Raw genomic sequence first — 25,011 nt, 5'->3', positions numbered from 1 at the left:
GACACAATCAAATCACCTGCAGTGACAACCATACCACCGCTAGTGAGATAACCATGCTGCCTCGAACAATACTATTGTACCACACTGTCAATGACACAACCAGCTGCAGCAAGTCTTCTCAAGCACATCACAAGCACAGGCTGCTGCACACACATCACACCTGTCATTGTGCAAAAGTCTCCATCCTGATCTTCATGGCATGGGCCCAGGATATGTAAGAGCCCAGAGCTCCTGCATGGACATGGTGGTCGTCAATTCCACTCTTTTGACCCAGTGGAATTCTACAATAACGGTAAAGCTCATCTGTGCAGTGATTGCCAGTTCTGGACTGTGGACTGAACTCTCCCAAGAGCTAAGGGCCTGCCCAAACCTCCCTGCTTTCCGCTCTAAGAGCAAGGCACATATCTTCAAGAGGCCTTCGCTCACATAAACACAGAGCCATGTTAACGGGGCGGGAGGGGTGGGAACAACCACCAAACTAACCAATACAACCAAACAAAACCACCAATACAAATCCTTTTCCAAAACCAAACCACTCCGCCACACCCACGATTCTCCCCCTGGGGAGAGGAAGAACCACATGTGACAGACTGAACACCACAATCATACCACATGCAATGACAGGACGCATCTTGAACATCACAATCACCCCTCCCTGCCGCAATGACAGGACGCACCTTGAACATCACAATCACCCCCACACACACACCCGCCACCGCAATGACAGGACGCACCTTGAACATCACAATCACACACCCCCACCCCCTGCCGCAATGACAGGTTGCACCTTGAATATCACAATCGCCCCTCCCTGCCGCAATGACAGGACACACCTTGAACAACACAAACACACCAACTACAATGACAGGATGCACCTTGAACACCACAATCACACACACCACCTGCAATGACACAACCCACCTTGAACAATAAAATTGCACCACCTGCAACGACCTAGCCACTCCACTTTGAACAACACAATTGCACCCCCTGCGATGACTCAGCCCTGTCTCCCTCACTTAGATGTATATCGTTCCAATCATCCAAATGTCAGACTACAAAAGAGAAGGAAAACGCTGAACTGCATTCAGCCTCTCTCCTTCTGGGGATATCACACTGGAAGCACTCTGGGTATTATTGCCACTTAGACTAACAACCACCCGTCCACCTCCTCTCCCACAAAACCACTGCTGATATTAGTGCTGATAATGCTAACAGCCCTCTGGGTTTTATTACTGCTGATACTAATAATACTAGACACATTACGGCTGCTCCTGCCAATAACACGCCGCCGATATGATCCCTGCTAATGCTGACAGTACTTGTGGATAATATCGCTGCCATTGTCAGCACCGCAGATCTGATTGCTGTTATTGTCGCAGGCCAGTACAAATAAACACTGCCGTTGTTACGGTGGAGGAATTATCAACACTGGAACAGGAATCCAAAATGAGAATCTGGATCTATAAAAGAAATTTGCCCACGCCCTGCTCTCAAGAGAAAGAGCTGCCTTTAATCATGACGGTTTTCTAATGGTCACAGTGGTCTCGCCTATCATATGGAGCAAAAGTCCTCCTGGGAGCCTGAAGAGGCCAAGGGGTGCAAAAGGGCACTGGGAATGGTGCTTTGATTATCCATTCATCCATCTCCTCCATATGCAGCCACCCATCCATCCCCTTACATGCCCATCTAGCTCATATATAATGCCCATCACCGTAGCAGGTGAGCGGCACTCATTTCTTTATTAGAATCGGTGGGTCTGAGCAGGGCCTCTCCGTTCTCTCATGTGCCCCGTCTGATCCTGTTGGAAGGAGGGAAGAGGAGGAGGGGAATAGCCAATCGCTCTTGCCACCTTTTCACTGGGGGCCTTTGTGTCCTCTCTCCCATGGCCGTGGTGCTGCCATACCCAGCTGGACCTGCTGTGCACAGCAGGGAGAGGGGCTCAGCCTAGGTCTGGGAGCACAGGAGTAAGAGCCAGGGATCTTACCATGGCTGTGATACGGGGACAAGGCTCTCTGTGGCCTCAAGCTGGTCCATTCCCCTCTCTGTGCCCGGTTCCTTGGGGACAGCTGGGTGGTAACAATGATACATCTGCCCCATGGCATGGCCATGGGTGGCCCGGGTCAGCTGACTGCGTGGGCTCTGGGACCCTGCGAGTGGGGTGGGTTTCAGAGCCGGGGCTCCAGCCTGAGACCAAATGTCTACACTGGGATTTTATAGCCCCGCAGCCTGAGGCCAAGTCAGCTGGCCTGGGCTCTGAGACTGAGGTTTTTATTGCAGTGTAGACACCCCTCCTCCCCCCGCCCCACAACAGGGCTGAGGATTCACCTGTGAATGTCTACAAGGGACTGAAATGACAAGAAGTGCTAACTACTCGTCGGGGACGACCCTGCAATCCTTACGCAGCCTTTAGGGACTGGCCCCTTCCCGACTCTGATTAAAGGGCGCACAGTGTCCCTTCCCTATTCACTCTCCACCTAGCCCCCCCATCAATCCCCTGCAAGTCCTCCTCTGCGGGACACCTGGCTGCCAGCGTCCCTTGCCGAGCCCACCTCACAGCCGTCTGGCTACCTCTGCCTGACTCGGGAGTTTGGCTACATCATCCTGACACATAATTATCTCCCCTCTTCTTAATCATCTGCGCCGCTGTCTAATGCAGGCACCAGCTGCCGCAAGGAGGAGCGGGAGGGGAGCCGGGGATGAGGGCAGAGGCTCCTCTCTGCTCCCTTTCCCCTCCAAGCCACCCCGCATGCTGCTAACGAGGTTTTCAGAACCAGGGGCAGCCTGGCTTGTCCCCTCTGCTCTGACTGGGACTTCCGGAGAGAGCACTCCCATTTACCCCATAGATGGGAGAGGGGAATTGGCACGGCTGTTCCCTGCCCCCTAGCATGGCTGGGACTGCAGATCTGCCTTCGGAGGCAAACTCTTGCTCTTTCAATGCAAGACGCAAGCCCCAGCCGGGATCACTGGTACGGACAGCACCCATGGAACACATGGGGAAGATGACTCCTTACAGTACAAAATACCAGCAGCTTGCCAACTATAACCCCCTCCAGTCTCCCATGCCTCCCACCCGCCCCTTCCCACCTTGCAGCTAAGACAAATTAGAGCCTGCCAGGCTAGGAGAACACTGCCGGAGAACAAGAGAAAGGCACTGGCTGCAGACACACCACCTTGGGAGAGCTCCTGCCAGGAAAAGAGATCTGAAGCAGAGGGACCTCCAGTTAGTACTGTTGGTGGGTGGGGTATGATGCCGGGGTATCCTTGGGAGGGCAGGATCAAGACATATAAGGGCAGGTTCCTCTAAGGCACTGAACACACGCTGCAAAATGCAGCGGCCACTGGCAGCACTGAAAGCTGAGGGTTCTCAGCACCACACAGGGAACGGCCGATGACTCCCCCAGCTCCTGACTGGAAGCAGGGACTGCAGAGAATCTCCTTTCCTTAATAAATCAAATCTGGGAAGAATCAGAGCAACCAGTAAAAGCTGCCCTGTATGTCTGGGTTTCAGATACTTTTTTTTTTTTTTGGTACTTTCATTGTACTGCGCCAAACAGCTCAAATTCTTGGACTGAAATCTAGGGAGTGGATCAGCCCGTCATAGGCAAAGCTCCTGGGATATTTGTGAAGAGCAAAGTACTGATGCCAGATGATCTGGTTAGCATTATACCGAGTACTAAGGGATCCTGCCAAGAGCCAGATCACAGCAAAACTCCACTACAGGTGAAACTTACCAAATCTGGGTTTTCCTGACAATGCCAAACACAGCCGTGGTGTACCTAGAGGTTTGCAAATCTATAGGGGAACCTGGATTCACTTGAAATTGAGGTACCAGGTCAATTTATGCTTTAGGTGTAACCATGAAAACTACCGGAGCGTTTGCATTCCAGTAGCGACGGGTCAAAACCAAAACCCTGGATCCTAGCACTCCAAAACTTTGAGGCAGTAGTTCTCAACCTCTCCCTTAATGTCCTCCCCTTTCCATAGTGGGACTGTCCCAGGACCTCACTGCCATCAGTCTGGGGACTGGATCTGCACCTGGGTCCTGATCCAACTTCCAGTGGAATCAGCGGGAGTTTTCCCATTTGCTTTAATGGGGTCTGAATCTCTGCATTCCAAATGTCCCTGGTTTTCACCAGTAACCAGGCAGAATGAGGCTGCCGGAGCTAAGTTTTACTAGGGGTTACTGCGTTCATTTGAACCTGAAACTCAAAGTGAAACTCAGGAGTGCGTGAACCCTATGAGAACCGAAGCCATGCAAGTAGCTGGCACAACCCCCATACAGCTCTTCTGCTGCAATAGAGCCTCCACCTCCCCCTAACCCACCAGATAACACAGGCTCCCTGCCATTAACTTACCCCCATTTGGACTGGGGGTTGCAGGCAAGTCAGCCTCCTACTGCTAGGAGGGGCCATCCACACAACAGACAAGAGTGGGAAGTGACAGATTAAGGCAGTGGTTCTCAATCAGGGATACGCGTAACCCTGGGGGTCTGCGGAGGTCTTCCACGGGGTACATCGACTCATCTAGATATTTGCCTAGTTTTACAACAGGCTACATAGAAAGCACTAGCAAAGTCAGTACAAACTGAAATTTCATACAGACAACAACTTGTTTATACTGCTCTATCTACTATACCAGTATTTCTCCACCTGGGGGTGTCAACGCGGGGTTATGGAATGGGTTTAGAGGAGTCTCAAGTGCAGGGCCAGCATTAGGGAGTGGCAAGCAGGGGCCCCACGAAGCTAAGATACATGCCAAAGCCTGAGTCCGCCACCCAGGGCTGAAATCAGACTCCTGATGGGGTACAGTAGTCTGGAAAGGTTGAGAACCACTCAATTAAGGCAGGATTGAACGGGTCAAACAACTCAGGCCTCACACTCTGAACAGCCCCTCCCCAATTTTGAGTGCATCCAAATACAAGAACAGATTTAAGGCAACAAGTACGCAAGCCTTATGCCTCCCCCCACCCCCACGAATGCTGAGACTCCACTCCCACTCCTTACACTGCCCACCTGGAAACACGCCAGCAGGTGGGCTTGGCTCTACAGCTTTTTGCTCATTCCAAGATCTATTTAGCCATTAATCCACCCCGGTGTGGGAAGGGGGGAGGGGGAAGAGAAGGAACAATCTTAATCCCTAATTTCTGTGGGTTTGGAGGTGGGGGTTAGATACCACCCCCAGGGCCAAATACTTAGTAGATCTCCTGTACTGTGTAAGCAAGTCTGTTTGGTGCTATGAAGGAGGCCAGATGAAACCGGGGCCCTTAATGTCACTGTAAATAAGTGGCTGATGGCAGGTCGTAGGGAAAGGGCTGCTAGCACCGAGAGCCTGAGAGTCACATTTCCTCCCACCCCGCTGCAGGTGCTGAGCTGAGATGGCGTCAGGTTAAGAAGCGAGTGAGTCAGAATGACCCGGTTTCCTCGCAGTTCAAAGCGCGGGCACCTGCTGGCACCTGGGGAGTTGGGTTCCAGCCCTTTCCAGTGGAGAATGGGCTTGGGATCAGCTCCAGGAATGGAAGCGGCTGCTCAGCCCGCTGAGCAGATGTCTGGAGAATGTAGCCTGTCACGAAAGGCCTTGGAAGAAGAACATTCCAAGCCAGCAGGGCGGTGCGAGAAATCGGCCGCTGCTGCTAAAACTGATCTAGCCCCGGAGCAGCTGCAAGGCCTGGTTTGAAATTGGAGCCTGTGCATGGGGACAAAGAATATAAAAGGGGAGGATGAGCCTCTCCCCTCCCCCTACCTTCATCACGTTTCCTCTTCTCGCCATTCGACCGAGGAATGCCCAGGATCCCGTTAATGGAGTAAGAACCCACTGGATCATTGGAGGCACTGGAGACGGGAGGGGATGCTGTACTGGGAACTGGACAAAAGGAAAAGGGAAAAGGGCCATGAGGAGAGCAGCACAGCACTCAGGGAGCACCTAGTCGAAAGCTACCCCTTCCCGCACTCTCCTAGGAAAGCCTCTGGCACCAAACAGACCCCAGTTCGTGTCAGTGAAGGAGCCATAGACTGATATTCCATAGACTGACAACGCCTCTTGCTGCCTCTCAGTCTTGCCACATATCTCACCATACAGCAGCTCCACAGACCCCAGTGCATACCACCAAGCAGCTACAACCTGCCAGTAGATCCCAGTCTAGAGCAACAGCTCCCCAGTGCCTTCCACTGGAGTCCCATGCAAGGTCTGCATGTGCCACGCAAGCTAATGACTGCCCACTCTGTCCAGGTACAGCCAAGCGCCTCCCAGGAAAGCCTAGTGTAGAGCGTTCTCTCCCAGTATGCCCCATTCAAGAGGTACCTGTCACATAATATCCCAGACATCCTCCCCTCCAGGATACAGCCTAGCACAGGTGCACAGCATTTCAGTGCATCTCAGTACAAGCCAACGCCTTCTACAATCTCCCAGTGCAGATCAAGAGCTCACAGTATGTATCCCGGTACAGATTAACACCATTGTGGTGCATCCCAGTACAGACCATCTCCCAGTATAGGCTAGAAGTCTCCCACTACAACCTAGTCATGGCCATCATCTCTCAACAGTTTCCAGTGTAGCCCAGTATCAGCTCAGAAAACTCATTCAGAAGAAAGAAAGAAAGAAAGAAAGAAAGAAAGAAAGAAAGAAAGAAAGAAAGAAAGAAAGAAAGTGCAGGTGTACAGGGTAGTACAATGCATTCCAGGAGGCTTGCCATCACTTCCCAGTACATCCCTGTATGCATCTTAGCAATTAGCAGCACAGCTCAGATATACATCGGTGCTCCCCTGTGCAACCTCCCCTGCACACCTCTGCCCCCCCCGAACATTGTACTCATGTGATCAACACCTCTCTGTGCAATAGGAGCTTTCCAGTACAGTACAGACTTTGCCAGCCCCATCTAGTACAGACCAGTACTTCCCAGTACAGCCCAATATGGTGTCACACTTCCAGTGACAGTACCCACAAACACCATTCCATAGAAGCCAATGCATTCTACTACATTGCAGGACACATCACTTTTCTTCCAGTTCAGAACAGAACCCACCAGTTCCATCCAGTATCGACCAGCACTTCCCAGGAGATCCCCGTACGGTGCTTGATTTCCAGGAACAAAACACCCACAATCGCCTTCCTAGATAGGCCATCACATTTCACAGCTTCCCAGCATACAGCACTGTTCTTCCAGCACAGATTAGTAACCCCACCCTGTACCAGCAGGAGCAGAACATACACACAAGACCACAGAGCCAACAGTAAAAAATGCCTTATACGCCCTTAGCACAGAGTCTGTAACACTATAGACTAGCAAACTCTCTGTAGACGTTATTACAGGCTCAGAATCCTGCGCACACCATAGTCAAGCCATCTCCCATTAACGTCTCAGTGAAATACATCCCGGCACTGCTGGACTCAGTGGCCAGCTCTCAGGAATGTCTTTTCCTGCTACAGGCGTATCCTTGTCCCTGAGAAACGGGCTCATTCCAGGGAGGGGAGAGATGGATAAACAGAGAGGGGGAGGTGAAAGAAGAGGAAGAGTGTGAAGGAGGCAGGAAAAGGGAAGCACAGGGAGAAATGTGCTTGGACACTCCGGTGATGGACACTTTATATACAGGGAGGGAAAGGAGAGAGAGGAAAGACAAAAGGAGGTAGAAGGATAAAGAGTGACTCAACATGAGATTCCAACCCCATCTACATGCTGAGTCGCATTCTGACTTGGACGTAACCCACTGACCCCATTGGAGTTAGGCCAGCAGAGAATTTTACCCTCTGCCTTTAGCTGCACTGTTTAGTGCCTCTCTCATGCTAGTCTGCCCTAGTGTCCATCTTGCTTCACTCCCCCAACCTCATCCTTATTCCCTTGTGTCTAGATCCAACGGCCCCATCCCTCATTGTGCCGGCCCCTCCACTGCCTTCTTACCGATAGTGTGTCCAGGTGCAGTCACTCCTGTCCCAGTCCCATCTGGTGTCGGATGGAAAGGCTGCTGAACTTTGGTTCTGATAATCCTGTAAAAGAGTGAAACTGGGTCAGAACTCAGTTCCTTCCACAGCTCCTCCAGCCCCTCAGAGCCCATCAAATTCTGGCACTGCCCTCACCAACCCCAGTTGCCAAACCAGGAGGCCTGATCTGCTGTCAATGCACAGCACAGCAGAAAATAACCGTGTGCAATGGCTTCTTCTGACTCAGCATGGCCACAACATGGTCACGGGGGTTTCGCCAGGCATGTCAATGAGAGTCCCTCTGAGTCCTTCTCTGATGGGAGTTTTCACTGTAAAGCTAACACAGCTCAGAACGATCACCGGGAATAGCAGCCTGTCTCATGTGTCAGCAACTAAGTTATCATTGACGTACTGGCTGTTCAGGACCATTATTCCCGGTGATGCTGGGAGAGGTTGGACGAACCCAGCTCAGTTGCCAGACTCTGGCAGCCTTAGCATCTCGCAGAATCACTGTGTAATGTGTGAGTGGTGCATATCTGATCTGTAGTGTGACTGAGAGGGAAATACTTGTGAAGGGTGACAGGGCCCAAGGACATAGATTCATAGAGTTAAAGGGCAGAAGGAACCATTAAATCATCTAGTCTGACCTCCTGTATGTCATAGATCATAGAATGTCACCCACTTTCCCCTGTATTGAACCCAATAATGTGTGTAATTATGACCCATCTGGGTGTCAACCAGTAGCGTAGCTAGGGAGGGAGTGGGGGAGCAGCCGCTCCCCCACTGAGCACAAGTGGTGCTTTGTCAATTTTTTGGCACCTTTTTACTCACCTGGGGGAGCGATTAAAAAAAAAAAAAGGTGCCACCCACTGCGGCACTTTTATTTTACTCACCCGGCGGCGCTCCGGGTCTTCGGCGGCGGGACCTTCACTCGCTCTGGGTCTTCAGCAGCATTTTGGCGGGACCTTCAGTGCTGCTGAAGACACTCGGAGCAAGTGAAGGGCCCACCACCAAATACCCAGAGCGCTGCCGAGTGAGTAAATGCGCCGCAGCGGGTGGCGCCTTTTATTTTTATTGCTCCCCCTGTTCCCTCCACCTGGCTACGCCACTGGTGTCAACATCATGCTACATGATCAAGAAGTTCTGACCCAAGAGAGCAAGAGACTGGAAATACAAAGCACTTTGTTTTTTTAAATAAAGTATAGCACTTATTAACCGATTAAGCATTACCAAGGACTTTTCCTTGGATAAGTGAGCAACTGGGGGCACAAGGTAGCCGAAGGAACTGGCAGTGGGACATAGATCATAAGTAAAGACAAAGCTCCCATAAACATGGGGCTTCGGCATTTATCGGGCAGTGAATTAACATAACTCAGAAGCATAGAGAAGGTGTGTTGGGGAATGTGACGCAGCAGAGGAGACAGCCCAGAATGAAGATGGAAAGTTAAAACTCAGTTTATGTTCCTGTCCTTGTTACATGAAGTTTTTTGCCGCTAGATCACTGGTTCAAATCCAGCTGAGGTCAGTGATGAAAGAAAATCATTACCTCCTGATGGCTGCTGGTGAAAAGGGCTGGAGAGGTTCCTAGCCTGTGCTGATGGGCAAGTGTTTGCAACCCAAGCACCACCTTCACTAATAGTCCTCTTGCTAGTGAGCTCAGCAAAGCCACCAAGAATTGGAGAGGCCATGAAGGCCGAATCTCCCTCAGACCCTAAATGGGGGTCCCTCCAGGTCAGGGCTGAGCCATGGGGTATGGGGGGCCACATGAGGGCTGCCCATGCTGTTCAGGGATTGGTTTCCAGAACTGTCAATCCTGTATTAAATTCACTTTAAGCTCTGTCCTAAAGTCCCTCCTAAAAGAAAAAGCAAATAACTGAAGGTGCCTGACATCCTCCCCTGCTCCACCTAAGGTGGGAGGCAGATACACTGCAGAGCTCTTTCTACAGAACAAGCTGGCCAGACTTCAAAGAGAAAAGGCATGTTCTGCGGCCCAGCGTGGCACGGCTGTACAGGGCTTGGGGGAGGCCGGGCCAGGGCCAGGGCCAGGGCCAGGATAGCATAGGTATGGCTGGGATTCTGGGGGCTGTTCCCAGGCGAGAGAACAGTATTGTAGGGCTGAGCACCTCAGAAGCATCAGGATGTTCAGGCGTTACAGGTGATGGAGCCTGAAGTGTGCTGGAAGAGCAAGTGTTGCAGAGGATGGTGCCTGGAAAGTATGTAGAGGCAGGTAATGTAAAGGTTTGTATCTGAAGAAGCCCAGCTGGCATAGTCCACTCATGTCAATGGATCTGTGCTGATTTACACCAATTGAGGATCTGGTCAGGAGGTATTTGAGAGCCTTGTACATATGGGGCCAGATCCTGGAGCTGTGCTGATTTACACCAGCTGAGGAGCTCACCTAAGAAGTCCATGAAGGGGCAGGTATTGTAATTTCTTTCTTTCCCCCTTCTCCCCCATTCCCTTGAAGCACCCTGAAGTGCCACTGTGCTTGTGTGAGTTTATTGATTCAGCCCAGCCCAGAGAGAGCAGAAAGTGGGGCTGGGGTGCAGGCACAGGGATGGAAATAGAAAGCTATAAATTATTTGTGACAGGAAAGCAATAGTGCCAGAGAGCTGAGCACAAGTCCCGTGTCACTATTAGATTCCTTTTAGCCTGATGACACTGTAAAAGAGGTTAAGTGTCTGATGGAATCGTACACCTAGGGGGCAGGGGCAGGCTGGGAGCAGAACAAGCCACACAGAGCGGGTATATCAATTCTCCAGGCCAATAATATTCCTCTCATTGATCGAAACACAAAGTTCAAAAAATCTCATTACAGCCAGGCAGACCTGGAACTTTTTAAAAAAATCAATAGAGTGATATAATGTATGTATGCTTAGTATAAATGTATCTATTCATCTATCCATCCATCCAAATTCTGCCCAAGGGGGGGGTCTGAGTTAACCTACACATTATACTATGTTACGTTGTATTGTACTATATTGAAATGAGCGAGTTAGAAGAATTCCCTGCAGCCTTAGAGGACATACTGTAAAAAGTCCTATTAGCAGGGAGATGACATCAGACATCCCCATTCATACTTTGAGATGACCTCATACTATACTAAGTTATTCTGTGCTGAAATGAACAGATGAAGACAATTCTTTTTGAGTCTTACCCTAAATACAGTAAGAAGAGCATTGAAGTGACATCAGAGGCCCTTATTTGTACTAAGGTGACCTGAGATGCTTCCATTCACAGGGATACCAGCAGGACTTTTTTGAAGTGAAAAATATAAACAAATTAAATGTAAAACGGAAATATCCTGGCCTGCTGTTATAAGATGTAGCCCCTCTGATTTGAGGGCAGCCGCTTTCATAAGCTCTGTTCACCAAATCTTGGTATTACACGGTTGGTTTTCTATTCAGTTTGATTCCCAAGACTTTCACCTTGCTCTAGAGAGTCTTGATGAAAGCTGGGTGGAGGGGAAGAGCGGATGAGGTTGAGGTGGCATTTAACATACCAGTGAATGGCTCTGATCTCAAAGGGTGGGATGCTGTTCTACAGGGAAATTTATCTCCCTCCCTCACCACCATATTACCTGGGCACTTCACAACATTAGCATATTTAACCTCACAGCACCCCTGGAAGGCAGGGAAGCTATAGCCCCATTCTCAGAGGGGGAAGTGAGACACAGACAGACAAAGTGATTTATCCACATTCACACAGAACCAATGGCAGAGCTCGGAATTGAACCCAGGTCTCCAGAGAACTACGCCCTGCCCGCCCTACCACACCAGCCTTTGTAGGTTGGTTGGACACGTGGTATTTGCGTCACTCTCTGGGAGGTTTTAGTCAATTCAGCACAGTGAAGGTTCTGGATTGACAGTCCAGGGGCCAAAAGGCCTCCTTATCCACAGAACAGGAATAAAAGCCATGCAAGATTCCCCGCTATGTCCCACCAACCCACGTAGCGGGGAGAAGGGAAGCTCAGTCTCCATATCCACCCACACCTTGGACTTTCCACTGGGAATGCCATTACAAGGTTGCCAGATAGGGCCAATTGGGATGGTGGTTGCTGAGATGTGTCCATTAGGAACTGGATCTAGACTCACCAGCAGCTGGTAATTTTTGGTCACTACCAACCAGGACCAGTGACTTGAAGGTGACAGGCTCTGTAGAAAATATTCCTGTCTCAAGAATGAAGCTGGTTTTGTGTCACAGGCTCACAAGGAAGTGGGTAGAAGTACTGAGACTGTGTTTCTGCAACCCACTAATAAATCTGATCAAAGTAATTTTTAGAGAGATAAGATGGGTGAGGTAATATCTTTTATTGGCCCAACTTCTATTGGTAAGAGAGACAAACTTTCAAGCTGACACAGCGCTGAAGGACCTGGAGAAGAGCTCAGCTCCAAAGCTTGTCTCTCTTTCTAACAGAAGTTGGGCCAATAAAAGCTATTATCTCACCCACCTGTCTCTCTAATATCCTGGGACCAACACAGCTATAACAAGGCTACATACATAATAATTATTGGCATACAAGGGATAAACCCAGTGGAGTCTCAGAATGGAAGACATTTCCTATGGCTAAAAACAGCCTGGCACCCTAAAAGAATCCTCATGTTGCAATCATGAATGACATTGTTGGAAAAGAAAGAATGGAGCTTTTGGATGGGTTTGACTGTAACTCTAACTTGGAATTTAGAATGTGGCCATTCCATTACCTTGCAGTCTATCTGTGGATGGAGCTAAATAGTCACACTAACAACTAGAGCTGGGTGAATAAGTGATTTTTTCCAGTTTTCTGCCAGCTCTGAAAAAATCAGGAGGAAAATATCATCCCAGGTTGAATGATTTTTTTTTCATAATTTTCAATGAATTTGAAAAGTGTTGAAAATGTTTTGTTTTGATTTGGAGCATTTTTTAACATTTTTGATTGTTCCTTTAATAAAATTGAAATACACTTGAAAACAAAAAGTTCTCTTGAAGCAAAACATTGACACATTCCATTTAGAAAACATCATAAAGAAATGTTTCCTTTTTTCACTTTTTTGGGGGGGGGCGGACACAAATTCACAAAATGTTTTTGTGTTGTCAAATGTTTTTTGTACGAAAAATTTTGCCCAGCCCTACTAACAACTACTTCTGTCACTTTAAGAGGTAAAGTGAGCCCACTGTGAACAAGAACACCTGAAGCATGTTCCCCAGGCAAACAGCAGATGAAAGCTGAACAGAGTTGACCCAATCCTGGCCATTGCAGCAATCCACACAGCATAACAATGCAACCCTCAAACACCAGGGTTTTCCTGAACTTTGAAACTTCTTCCACATGTGATCCCTAGGTGGCCCTGAAACCTTGGCCTTCTGGATTTCTGCTATGGGAGAGCAGAAGTCCAATTCACCTCCTGCTGCTGCTGCTGCTGCCTCATTGTCATTCCCTAGCCAAAAAGTTGAAAACACATATGCTTTTGACCTTCTTGCACAACTACTTCCTGAGTCCTTCTCAAATGCGGAGAAGCCACGATTCTCAACGACTCAAATCAGTGGTTGTCACCCAGCCAATGCAGTAAACTTCCTTGCAGTACATGTGAATCCTTTCAAAGCTCTTTCATCTAGACAATGTCTCACTGGGGTAGATCCATCCCTGGTTTCACCCCCTCATACTCAGTGGCTGATGTAATAGCATTTGTGTTTAACTAAGGGCAAACTGGCTACCAGTGCATGGGCATATTGGTAGTTATTGTAAATTCCCATTTTCATTTTCCAATGGGAGACTTTTGCACAAGCAGCAAGTGTGCAAATCGCACAGATGCAACTTTGACACTAATCTTTGAAAACACGGCTCCTTCGAGTTTAGTAGAATATGCAGAAGATTTAATATATAAGCTTCTGAAGCTTCAAATTATGGGACATTTAAAGACATTTGATGGCAATAAAGAAACAAATTCATTTTGCCAACTGAGTTTAATATGCGATATTATGTTAAGTAATGGTATATTATATCATTACAGGACATGACATCACACTGTGAAATAGTGTCTCTTTTAGGAACCTGTGAGTTATTGTAGTTGGTTCCTGGTATCACCCTCATAGTTAATATTACAAAACAGTTTCCACTGAAACCAACCCCATTTTCAAATGCTCATAACTTCCTGAAACATTCACTGTTCGGACTGAAATTTTCCATGTGTGGCCTCTGCCCAAGGGTGATTATTTTTGGAAAGTTTAAGTTTAAAGTTTAGGTTAAATTTATTTTTGGAAAGTCCCTTCAGCTAATTTTGAGTTCAGAGAGTTACAAAAATTCACCTTTCCTGTTATTAAACATAAATCTGCTAAGGACACTTATCTGATTGAGGCTTCACAACAAAAATGAAGTATCAAATGTGAAGTTTAGCAGCATGGACATAATCCTCACTCAAGTATAGCAGTTATGCTTAGCCTGCAGAGCATTTTTTCTCCTGATAAACAAGTGATTGAAAAATTCCTTCTGTTCAGTGAGAATCCAAGATTGTGATCAACTGTAAGAAAGGTCCTGCCCCATTTTGTGACATCATTACATGTTCTCACTTCCCAGCCTGAAAGGCCCTGGGACTTCTATCTTACTGCAGCTTGGGATGGTTTGTGAAAGGAAATGGGTAAGTGCCTCAGTGGAAAACACACACCTTGTCAAATCTCACCAGAAACTGACACAGCGTTGGCCACAGGAGAAAATTGTGGAGTCTAGAATTTCAGGGTTTCTGCAGCTTGTGCCACATTCTATAGTATTCTTCAGAATCTTTTTCATTACAGAACTGAAGGTCAATGTTTCCAAAGCCGGATGCCAAAAGCTAGGCGCCAACATTCATGTAAAAGCAGCAGAGTCCTGACTAACAGACGTATTGGAGCATGAGCTTTCGTGGGTGAATACCCACTTTGTCAGATGTATTCACCCATGAGAGCTCATGCTCCAATACGTCTGTTAGTCTATAAGGTGCCACAGGACTCTTTGCTGCTTTTACAGATCCAGACTAACACGGCTACCCCTCTGATACATTCATGTAGGCATTTAAATAAATAGCCTGACTTACAGCAGCAGTGAGCACCCACCGCTCCCATTTACTTGCATGGAAAGTAAAGATGCTCAGCAGCTTATTAATTTACTTATTTAGGCACTCAACTATGGATTATTAGTATTATTTATTTTAAACAAGGACTTGAGAGGCCAGTACTTTGCACCTTGCATAAACTGAGACCTAAATAAGTAATTTACTAGGCTATTTATATTCTAAAATCCGCACGCCATGCACTGTGGTCATGTTACGTCACCGTAGCTCTCACACGTCCTGCCTTTAGGTGATTTAAAATGGATGAACCAAACACATTCTCCCTCCCCCATTTATTACCAGGGTGGGTGTAACAGTATTGTGCGTGTACGACACAGTGCACAGCAGACTGAGACATCGCCATCACTCAGAGACTCTGCTCTATGGAAGTAGAGGGTAAGGACTTTTCCTTCACAGAACAACTCAGAAATGCTTTACACTTTTATACAGACAATGAAAACATCCACAGTTACGTTAGACGGGGTAAGATGATAGAATAGATAGATCCTCATGCTTCTGTGCAGTCGTGAGCACAATACCATTACAAACTGTGAAGTGCTCAGATACTACAATGATGGAGGCTATGATAAATAGCTGTAATTCAGCATTGGTGTAGCTTCCCTGCTTAGTGGAATGTCTAGTATAGACAGGGCTTGGGTGTTCTATGGGTAGGATTGGACATCATGTTGGTAAGAACATCTGCATCCTGTCTACACTCAAGGTCCCAGTAGGGGACCTGCACTGGTGGTGAACTGTGGCTTTGAATTTGCTAGTGTAGATGCAGCCAGAGAAGTGGCTGCTCCATTTTGCTGCTGTGTACTATAGCCATAATGTAATTTCCACCATTCTGTGACATGGATAATAGCCTCTCCCGTTGCTGCTAAAATGTACTGTGACATCCATGATCCAAGAAACAATGGGTGATGCTGGTAGGAGCAGTACACACGAGTTGGTAGCTAACCTGAGGCTATGGCGCACCCTGCCCTGAGTTCAGAATGCCCCCAAAGTTCAGCGCTTTCCGGAGGAAACACAAGACCCATGTATTCACCCAAACTTTCCCTGACAATGAAAAACAAATACAGCTTTTCCTACTCTTGGGGCAGGGAGAGACAAGAAGGGAGCTTAGATACTGCCGTGGTAAGCATAGAATGGGTAACTAGATACTAGATCTGGGAGGACAGGAAGAGGGGATGGATTTTTTTTTGAAGCTTTGAGGTGATTGAGGGTGGGGAAGGAATTCAGTAGTGGTCTCTGTTCAACACACTCAGGTTTCATACCTTCTACCTTGTGCACATCAGTCAAACCGTGCTGCCTGTCCTGCTTTGCACACTAGGGGATCGTCTACACAGCGAGTTACTGTGAGTCAAGCCAAGGTCTGAATCTACACCCACCAACTTTCCGTGCAGCATTCCACATAGACACCGAAAGTCCTGCCATTCGAGGTGTCCTACTACACTTGCAAGTAGTCTTGCACCAAACTGCACTCCAAGACGCTGCACTGTGGCAGTATCCACACGGGATGTTACCGCATGGCAAGCCGGTGCGCTGTAGAGTCACACGCTGGCTTGGCAAACAGTAACATGTAGACAAGCTCTAGGCGCCCGTTCCCCGACTGATGTAAATCACTGTCGCTCCACTGACTTCAATGGAACTATGCTGATTTACACCAGCTGAGGATCTAGGGAAAAGGAACCAATCTCTCCCAACTTAGCCTCAGCCCCAACCCATGTGCAAGAGAGAAGCCCAATCCCTTCCCTCCCCCCGCAAGTCTCTGACGAGATTTTCCCCAGACTGAGAAGGCTCCTGGCATGCCGGAGACAGGCAGAATCCTCAGCAGTAGTTTTACCGTCTGAAGGGCTTAGAGGGGCTGGAGTTTTGTTGCTGTTTTAAATCAGTGACCCGTGATGACACCATACGGTTTTATTTCATTTAATTTGAGCAGAGCATTAACGTCAGCTTGTAGCAGCTCCTTGTCCATCCCAGCTCCACTGCACTATGCGGTCCCCAAGTAGAGAAGACTGGTGGAGGGAAGGAAGAGCAGCAGCCAGATCAGGGAGGGGGTTGGGGGTGGGGAAGCAATTCTGTAGGGCTGGATTTTGAGGGCTCTAACTCATGTGGGCGAGCAGTGATCCAAGCCCATCCCATTGGCTTTAGTGCATCTAGTTAGCATAAGACCTGGGCTACACTTCACATTTAGATCAATCTACCCCCAGTGCTCAGGGGTGGGGGAAAATTCACTCCCCATGAGCTGCGTAGTTAAGATGATCTAACCCCTGATTTAGATGCAATTTGGTCAATGGAAAAATTATTCTGTCAACCTAGTTACAACCGCTTGGAGAGGTGGATTAACCACATTGATAGAAAAACCCCTTCCATCCACATAGGAAGCATCTGCGCTACAGCACCTGTAGTGTAGACATGGCCTAAGCCATGTAAAGGTTACACCATGTAGCCACTAGTCTGGCTGAACAGACAGCAGTGTTATATTATGGAAAACAGGCTCTCGCTACCACAACTGCCATCGTTTTTTTTATTTTATCTGACGAGCTCATGGTATGTTTGTATTTATACACTCAATAAGCCAGATGTTTAGCTGTGTAAACAGGCATAACTCCACTAACTGAAGTCAATGGATCTATGCTGATTTACACGAGCAAGGATCCAGCCCTCTCTGGCCATGCCCATGGCTCTAGTTGGCCCTACAGAGTAGTTTTGCTTTGGGTTAATTTTCTGTGAATTCTGTGCCAAGAGCTGGAAAAGGGACCCACCCTACACCAAGCCCTTGGAATCACCAGCAAAGCAGCCCCTTTATTTCCACTGAGGTATTATAAAGCATCCAGGGCTTGGGACACAGAACAGCTAGAGAATCCAGGCAATTGGGGGGGATACTACCAGGAAAGACAGATGATAAAGCAGGGTATCAAAGTCACTCTGGGGAGAAGGATGGGTTACATTTTTAGTTATAGGTTGGGACATAAACTTAGGACTACCCCCTGTCCATCAACCCACTGCAGAACTCCCACTGGGGTCAATTGGTAGTTTACACAAAGACCCAGGATAGAATATTTTGGTTTTGTACAGGAACTTAACTTCTAATTACTCTCATTACTTATTAGTGGCTTGGTTGGTACCTTTAGTATTGTTCAGTGGGAAAGTATGCTCTCCTTTCAATCCATGGTTATTTCTGCCCTCTATTCCTTTTGCTGGTTTTCTCTCTCTCCCATCTTTCTACATTTCCCCTGCTCTTTGGTCAACATTTCCTTCTCTTCAGCAGCACCCAGTTCCCATCCCCACTCCATCCAGTGCAAGGATCCAGCAGTGCAGTAATTAACGATTACAATTTTTTTTAATGTTGTGTTTAATTTAGTGTTGTGATGAGGTTTGAGATGATACACCCAGAGATCAATAGAGGGCAGGGGAGTTCACACTTCTCAAAGTGATTATTTCAGGCTGGCTGCAGACTCAGGCAGTCAGTGCTTTGATTACATGCAGTTCCCATTTGAGAAGTTTTCTTTGCAAACATGAATGCTGAAAACTTCTATTAAACAAAAATAAATGGCCATATTCACAATATACAGAATACCATGCAAGCCACAAAATTACAGGAAGCAAGCTGCATTCAGCCATAAGGCTGAGTGGTTGGTATCCCTACTATAAAAGAAACTGAGGAAATTCTTAAAAATGACATGGGCTTTGCTGGCTCCTGATTTGTCTTTGAGGAATGAAGAGTCAATTCATCTGGGAGAGTCTGACTCAGCCTGGAAGTGTCAGACAGTAGCTGTGCCAGCAGCTGAGTTTAGAAGACCTGCAGATGTCCTGAGGCATTCCAAAATCAAATGCCTTGGTATGGAGCCTTGGAACATTACCTGAATATTTTTGCTTTCAACCGATTTCCAATTAATAAGTTCACATTTAAAGTGCTGAATTCCTCATGGAAATTTCATTTTGATTAATCATAGACAAATGCATGCTACAAAGAGAGTCCTGAACTAGGAAGAAGCAGGTAAATGCTGCCACCTCTTGCAATTCTATTCTGAGTCTCGCGCTATTTGGTGTTTTATATAAAGCCCCAGCCCCTGGAAGCAACTGATTGTGTGAATCTGAGGGTTTTATTATTAATTAATTTATTATTAATTATTTATTATTATTATCATTATTATTATTATTATTATTATTATTATTATTATTATTATTATTATATGAAAAGTCACGGTCAGCCCTCGTGGTTGTAAAGAAAAACTTAAAATGTGACCTAAGTGTACCCTACTAGCTCAAACCAGACAGCAAAGATAGAGAGACCCAAATTAATTTTTATTATTCAAAATCTCCTGATTTCTAAGCCAATCTCATGACTTTTGAATGCTTGTGGTTTGGAACACTGCAGGTTATAAATAGGTAGCAGTGGATACATTATAAATGTTTATGCATTTTTGCATGCTGGATCATGTGCTGATTTTGTAACCTCCATCTCTGTATGTGGTTGTATCTCCGTATGTATGTAAGGGATCGTGTCTGAGTACTGATAGATTTGGTCAAAGATTTTCCAATGAAGTGTTTTTCTGTGAGAAAATGCCATTGTCAAAATCAAAATAGAATTTTGATGCAGAATGTGTTGATTTCAACCTAAGTTTGTTTTGGGGGGGAAAAATAACTGAAACGAAGCATCTAGACAAGGTCTCAACTTTGTCGTCAGAACAGAACATTTCAATTCTTAATTTTAAAACAAATTCAGTTCAAAATTTTATATTATCCTTAAAAAGTCAAAATCCGAATGAAACATTTTGATAGTCTTAAAACAGAATATCTTGATTGATCCACAAATTTTAAAATTTCATTTTGCAGAAAACTTTTAAAAAATTCAGAATGAAAAAACAAATTTTGAAATGTCAGAATTTCCCACAGAACAGAAATTCTGAGTTCCAACCAGCGCTAGTTTTTATAGCTGTGGGACAGATCCTCAGCTGATGGAAATCTGCCTCACTCCATTGAAATCATTGGTAGGAGTGAAGGTTGAGAAGTATGCACTGTGTTTGTGTATGGAGCTACATAGGGAGAAAAACCAGTGTATGTTTTATGTAGCGTATATGGGTGCATGTGTATCTGGGCATACGTGTTTACAAAAGAATAGCACAAGCCTGTAGGAACAAAGTCAGAAAGGCTAAGGCACAAAATAAGTTATACCTAGCAAGGGACATAAAGGCAGTAAGAAGAGGTTTTTAATATATTAGGAGCAAAAGAATGATGAAGTAAAGTGTAGGTCCTCTACTTAGCAGGGAAGGAGAGCTAATAAACTGATAGCATCAAGAAGGCTGTGGTGTTTAATGCCTATTTTGCTTCAGTCTTCACTAAAAAGGTTAATGATGACTAGATATGGGGGGGGAGAAGAGAGGAGAGTGGGACACCTGATAACAGTCATTAGATATGTTCAGAGCAGTTATAAAGAGGACGGGGATCATAGATTCATAGATTCATAGATTCTAGGACTGGAAGGGACCTCGAGAGGTCATCGAGTCCAGTCCCCTGCCCGCATGGCAGGACCAAATACCATCTAGACCATCCCTGATAGACATTTATCTAACCTACTCTTAAATATCTCAAGAGATGGAGATTCCACAACCTCCCTAGGCAATTTATTCCAGTGTTTAACCACCCTGACAGTTAGGAACTTTTTCCTAATGTCCAACCTAGACCTCCCTTGCTGCAGTTTAAACCCATTGCTTCTGGTTCTATCTTTAGAGGCTAAGGTGAACAAGTTTTCTCCCTCCTCCTTATGACACCCTTTTAAATACCTGAAAACTGCTATCATGTCCCCTCTCAGTCTTCTCTTTTCCAAACTACAAACCCAATTCTTTCAGCCTTCCTTCATAGGTCATGTTCTCAAGACCTTTAATCATTCTTGTTGCTCTTCTCTGGACCCTTTCCAATTTCTCCACATCTTTTTTAAAATGCGGTGCCCAGAACTGGACACAATACTCCAGCTGAGGCCTAACCAGAGCAGAGTAGAGCGGAAGAATGACTTCTCGTGTCTTGCTCACAACACACCTGTTAATACATCCCAGAATCATGTTTGCTTTTTTTGCAACAGCATCACACTGTTGACTCATATTTAGCTTGTGGTCCACTATAACCCCTAGATCCCTTTCTGCTGTACTCCTTCCTAGACAGTCTCTTCCCATTCTGTATGTGTGAAACTGATTTTTCCTTCCTAAGTGGAGCACTTTGCATTTGTCTTTGTTAAACTTCATCCTGTTTACCTCAGCCCATTTCTCCAATTTGTCCAGATCATTTTGAATTATGACCCTGTCCTCCAAAGCAGTTGCAATCCCTCCCAGTTTGGTATCATCCGCAAACTTAATAAGCGTACTTTCTATGCCAATATCTAAGTCGTTGATGAAGATATTGAACAGCGCCGGTCCCAAAACAGACCCCTGCGGTACCCCACTCGTTATGCCTTTCCAGCAGGATTGGGAACCATTAATAACAACTCTCTGAGTACGGTTATCCAGCCAGTTATGCACCCACCTTATAGTAGCCCCATCTACATTGTATTTGCCTAGTTTATCGATAAGACTATCATGCGAGACTGTATCAAATGCCTTACTAAAGTCTAGGTATACCACATCCACAGCTTCACCCTTATCCACAAGGCTCGTTATCCTATCAAAGAAAGCTATCAGATTGGTTTGACATGATTTGTTCTTCACAAATCCATACTGGCTGTTTCCTATCACCTTACCACCTTCCAAGTGTTTGCAGATGATTTCCTTAATTACTTGCTCCATTATCTTCCCTGGCACAGAAGTTAAACTAACTGGTCTGTAGTTTCCTGGGTTGTTTTTATTTCCCTTTTTATAGATGGGCACTATATTTGCCCTTTTCCAGTCTTCTGGAATCTCTCCTGTCTCCCATGATTTTCCAAAGATAATAGCTAGAGGCTCAGATACCTCCTCTATTAGCTCCTTGAGTATTCTAGGATGCATTTCATCAGACCCTGGTGACTTGCAGGCATCTAACTTTTCTAAGTGATTTTTAACTTGTTCTTTTTTTATTTTATCTGCTAAACCTACCCCCTTCCCATTAGCATTCACTATGTTAGGCATTCCTTCAGACTTCTCGGTGAAGACCGAAACAAAGAAGTCATTAAGCATCTCCGCCATTTCCAAGTTTCCTGTTACTGTTTCTCCCTCTTCACTAAGCAGTGGGCCTACCCTGTCTTTGGTCTTCCTCATTTTTTCCTTCATGTCCATTGAGGGTAGGACAAGTAGTAATGGGCTTACTCTGTAGCAAGGGAAATTTAGGTTAGATATTAGGAAAAACTTTCCAACTCTAGAGATAGCTAAACTCTCGAAATAGGCACCCAAGGGAGGTTGTGGAATTCTCACCACTGTTGTTTAAAAAACAACAACTCCAAGTTGAACACACCTGTCAGGGTTGTCTGGGATTACTTAGCCCTGCCTCCGCGTAGAGGGCTAGACTTGATGACCTCTTCCAGCCCTATATTTCCATGATCTCTAAGTCTATCTAGAGTTAGACATTTGGGTCACACTTTATATTAAGATCCCCTTTATAAACAGTTAAACAGAGAAGGTGGGTGAGGTAATCTCTCTTATTGGATCAACTTCTATTGGAAGAAGAGCAAGCTTTTGAACTACACAGAACTCTTCTTCAGGTCTGAGTCCAACTTGTCTCTCTCACCAACAGAAGTTGGTCCAATAAGAAGCCCACCTTGCCTCTAATATCCTGGGACCAACACTGCAGATAATAGATGCTTTACTAAATGCTCAGTTGTCAGAGTCCGAGGCTCATAGGTTGTTTCTAACTGTCTTATAATCAAGAGCAGTTTATACAGACGTCCTTATCACCATGTTACAGACTTGAATTTCAGTGTTCTAGAGGGTTATAACATCCAAGTCATTTATTAGCCTTTTATGTGCTAGCTCTAAATGGAACCTTAATATAGAAGGTCTGATATTTGTGAGCATACATTTTTGTATGCATATAATGCATTCTTCTGCTAATTTGCAGAACCATATAACAACTTGCACCTTGGACAACTGTGCTACTGTTTAGATCACATCTTGTTCCAGTTGCAGTAGCAGCTAGAGGGCCCAATTTGGATCTGGGCCCTATTGTGCTAGCCATTGTATAAACATAGTCCCTAGCCCTAGGAGTCTGCAGTCCAAGACTGCATTCTGCCAACACAGCCATCTTACCAGAAGCTACTTCTAAAATGCCAAACCTCTGAACACCTTTCAAACAGTTGCCAAGGTTTTACTTAAATAAAAACCTGCCTTGTGATAGGGCTGGCCAACTCCTGAGCACCCCTGTATGGCCTCACTCTACAGCAGTCCTGCCTCAGTTTCCCTTCTTCAGGGTTCTCTCACGCACACAACAAAAACAAAACACACACTCTTCTGGTTCAGCAATACCCCTCCTTAGGGCTGGATTTATTAAAACAAACTCACTCCCAAAAATAAAGTTCTGGGAGCTACATCAAGTCTGTGCTTCTACTGGGAGTCTCTCAGGCCCTCTCATCACGGAGCCTTTTCCAGGAAGGCTCAGGGTTTCCTCCTCATAGAGCCATAGGGTTAGAAGGGACCACAAGAGTCATCTAGGCCTAACCCCCCTGCCAAGATGCAGGATTTGTCGGGTCTAAATCAGGAGTGGGCAAAGTACGGCCCAGGGAGTGGGGTCAGGGACTTTCTCTGCACGGCTCCTGGAAGCAGCGGCACGTCCCCCTCCGGCTCCTATGCGTAGGGGCAGCCAGGGGGCTCCGCACTTTACCCTCGCCCCAAGTGCTACCCCCACAAACCCAGCAAACGGGGCCAATGGGAGCTGCAGGGTCGGCGCCTGTGGACGGGGTGGCGCGCAGAGCTGCCTGGCCGTGCCTCCATGTAGGAGCCAGAGGAGGGACATATCGCTGCCTCCAGGAGCTGCTTGTGATAAGCGCCACCCGGAGCCTGCACCCCTGACCCTCTCCCACACCCTAACCCCTTGCCCCAGCCCTGATCCCCCTCCCAGCCTCCAAACTCCTCAGTCCCATCCTCCTTCACCCAGAGCCTGCACCCCCCTGAACCCTCACCCCCCAACACCTGCACCCCTGCACAGAGCCCCCTCCTGCACCCTGTCCTCCTCATTTCTGGCCCCATTCCAGAGCTTGCACCCCCAGCCGGAGCCTTCACCTCCTCCCACACTCCAACCTCCAACTTCATGAGCATTCATGGCCCACCATACAGTTTCCATACCCAGATGTGGCCCTCAGGCCAAAAAGTTTGCCCACCCCTGGTCTAAACCATCCAAGACAGATAACTGACTAGCCTCCTTTTGAAAATGTCCAGAGAAGGAGCTTCCACAACCTCCCTAGGCAGCCTGGTCAATTGTCCTACTGTTCTTACAGTTAGGAAGTTTTTCCTGAGGTTTAGTCTAAATCTGCTATGCTGTAGTTTGGACCCATTGCCTCTTGTCCTGCCCTCTGTGGCAAGAGGGCACAACTTTTCTCCATCTTTTTTATGTCCGGCTTTCACACTATCATGTTCCTCCTTAATTTCATCTTTTCCAAACTAAACATACCCAGTTCCTTCAGCCTTTGCTCATACGGCTTGCATTCCATCCCTTTGATCATCCTTGTTGCTCACCTCTGGATTCTCTTGCTCACTCCCAGCAGAGCCTTTCTCATTTCCCCCCAGTACCACAGGGTTCCTTATTAGGATTTACTCACTTCTAGCAGCCACTCCGGTTTGCACCTTTCTGCTGCTCTTTACAGGGTAATCAGCTCCCCGGCACCCAACTGGTTCTATTAAGCCCCACACTCCCTCCAAGGTATGGAGGCAGGGCTAATTAGACTGGGCTGGTCAGCTCCAGGCCACCCCATTACATACTCCAAAAATGTTTCCTTTTCCCCCTCCTTCCTCCAAAATGAGGCATTTCTCCCCCAAAATGACATTGGTCTGAGACACACGACAGGTAATACTCAATGCTGTACTTGTAACAGATATCAGGTCTGATAGGTCACAAGCCACCAGGGCTAGAAATAATG

At 46.7% G+C, this 25,011-nt stretch overlaps 1 protein-coding gene across 7 annotated transcripts in view; it reads right to left on the bottom strand.

Annotated features, from left to right (window-relative positions):
- PAX2 (paired box 2) overlaps window positions 1-25,011 on the bottom strand; it is a 114,196-nt gene that overhangs the window by 51,412 nt on the left and 37,773 nt on the right. For 5 of the 7 annotated variants that reach the window (XM_065551553.1, XM_065551554.1, XM_065551549.1 and 2 more), the window contains exons 4-5: window positions 7,895-7,980; window positions 5,743-5,862 (exon numbers count right to left, since the gene is read on the bottom strand). In XM_065551553.1, the coding sequence (XP_065407625.1) occupies window positions 5,743-5,862; window positions 7,895-7,980 (206 nt within the window). The remainder of the gene's footprint in view (window positions 1-5,742; window positions 5,863-7,894; window positions 7,981-25,011) is intronic. The other 2 variants (XM_065551550.1, XM_065551551.1) reach the window with 1 other exon arrangement.

The sequence above is a fragment of the Chrysemys picta genome, chromosome 7, assembly GCF_011386835.1.
Source record: "Chrysemys picta bellii isolate R12L10 chromosome 7, ASM1138683v2, whole genome shotgun sequence".
In the NCBI taxonomy this organism is placed as follows: domain Eukaryota; kingdom Metazoa; phylum Chordata; order Testudines; family Emydidae; genus Chrysemys; species Chrysemys picta.
Note: the sequence above shows the minus strand (reverse complement) of the source record. Positions and strands in the feature narration are given on the sequence as shown.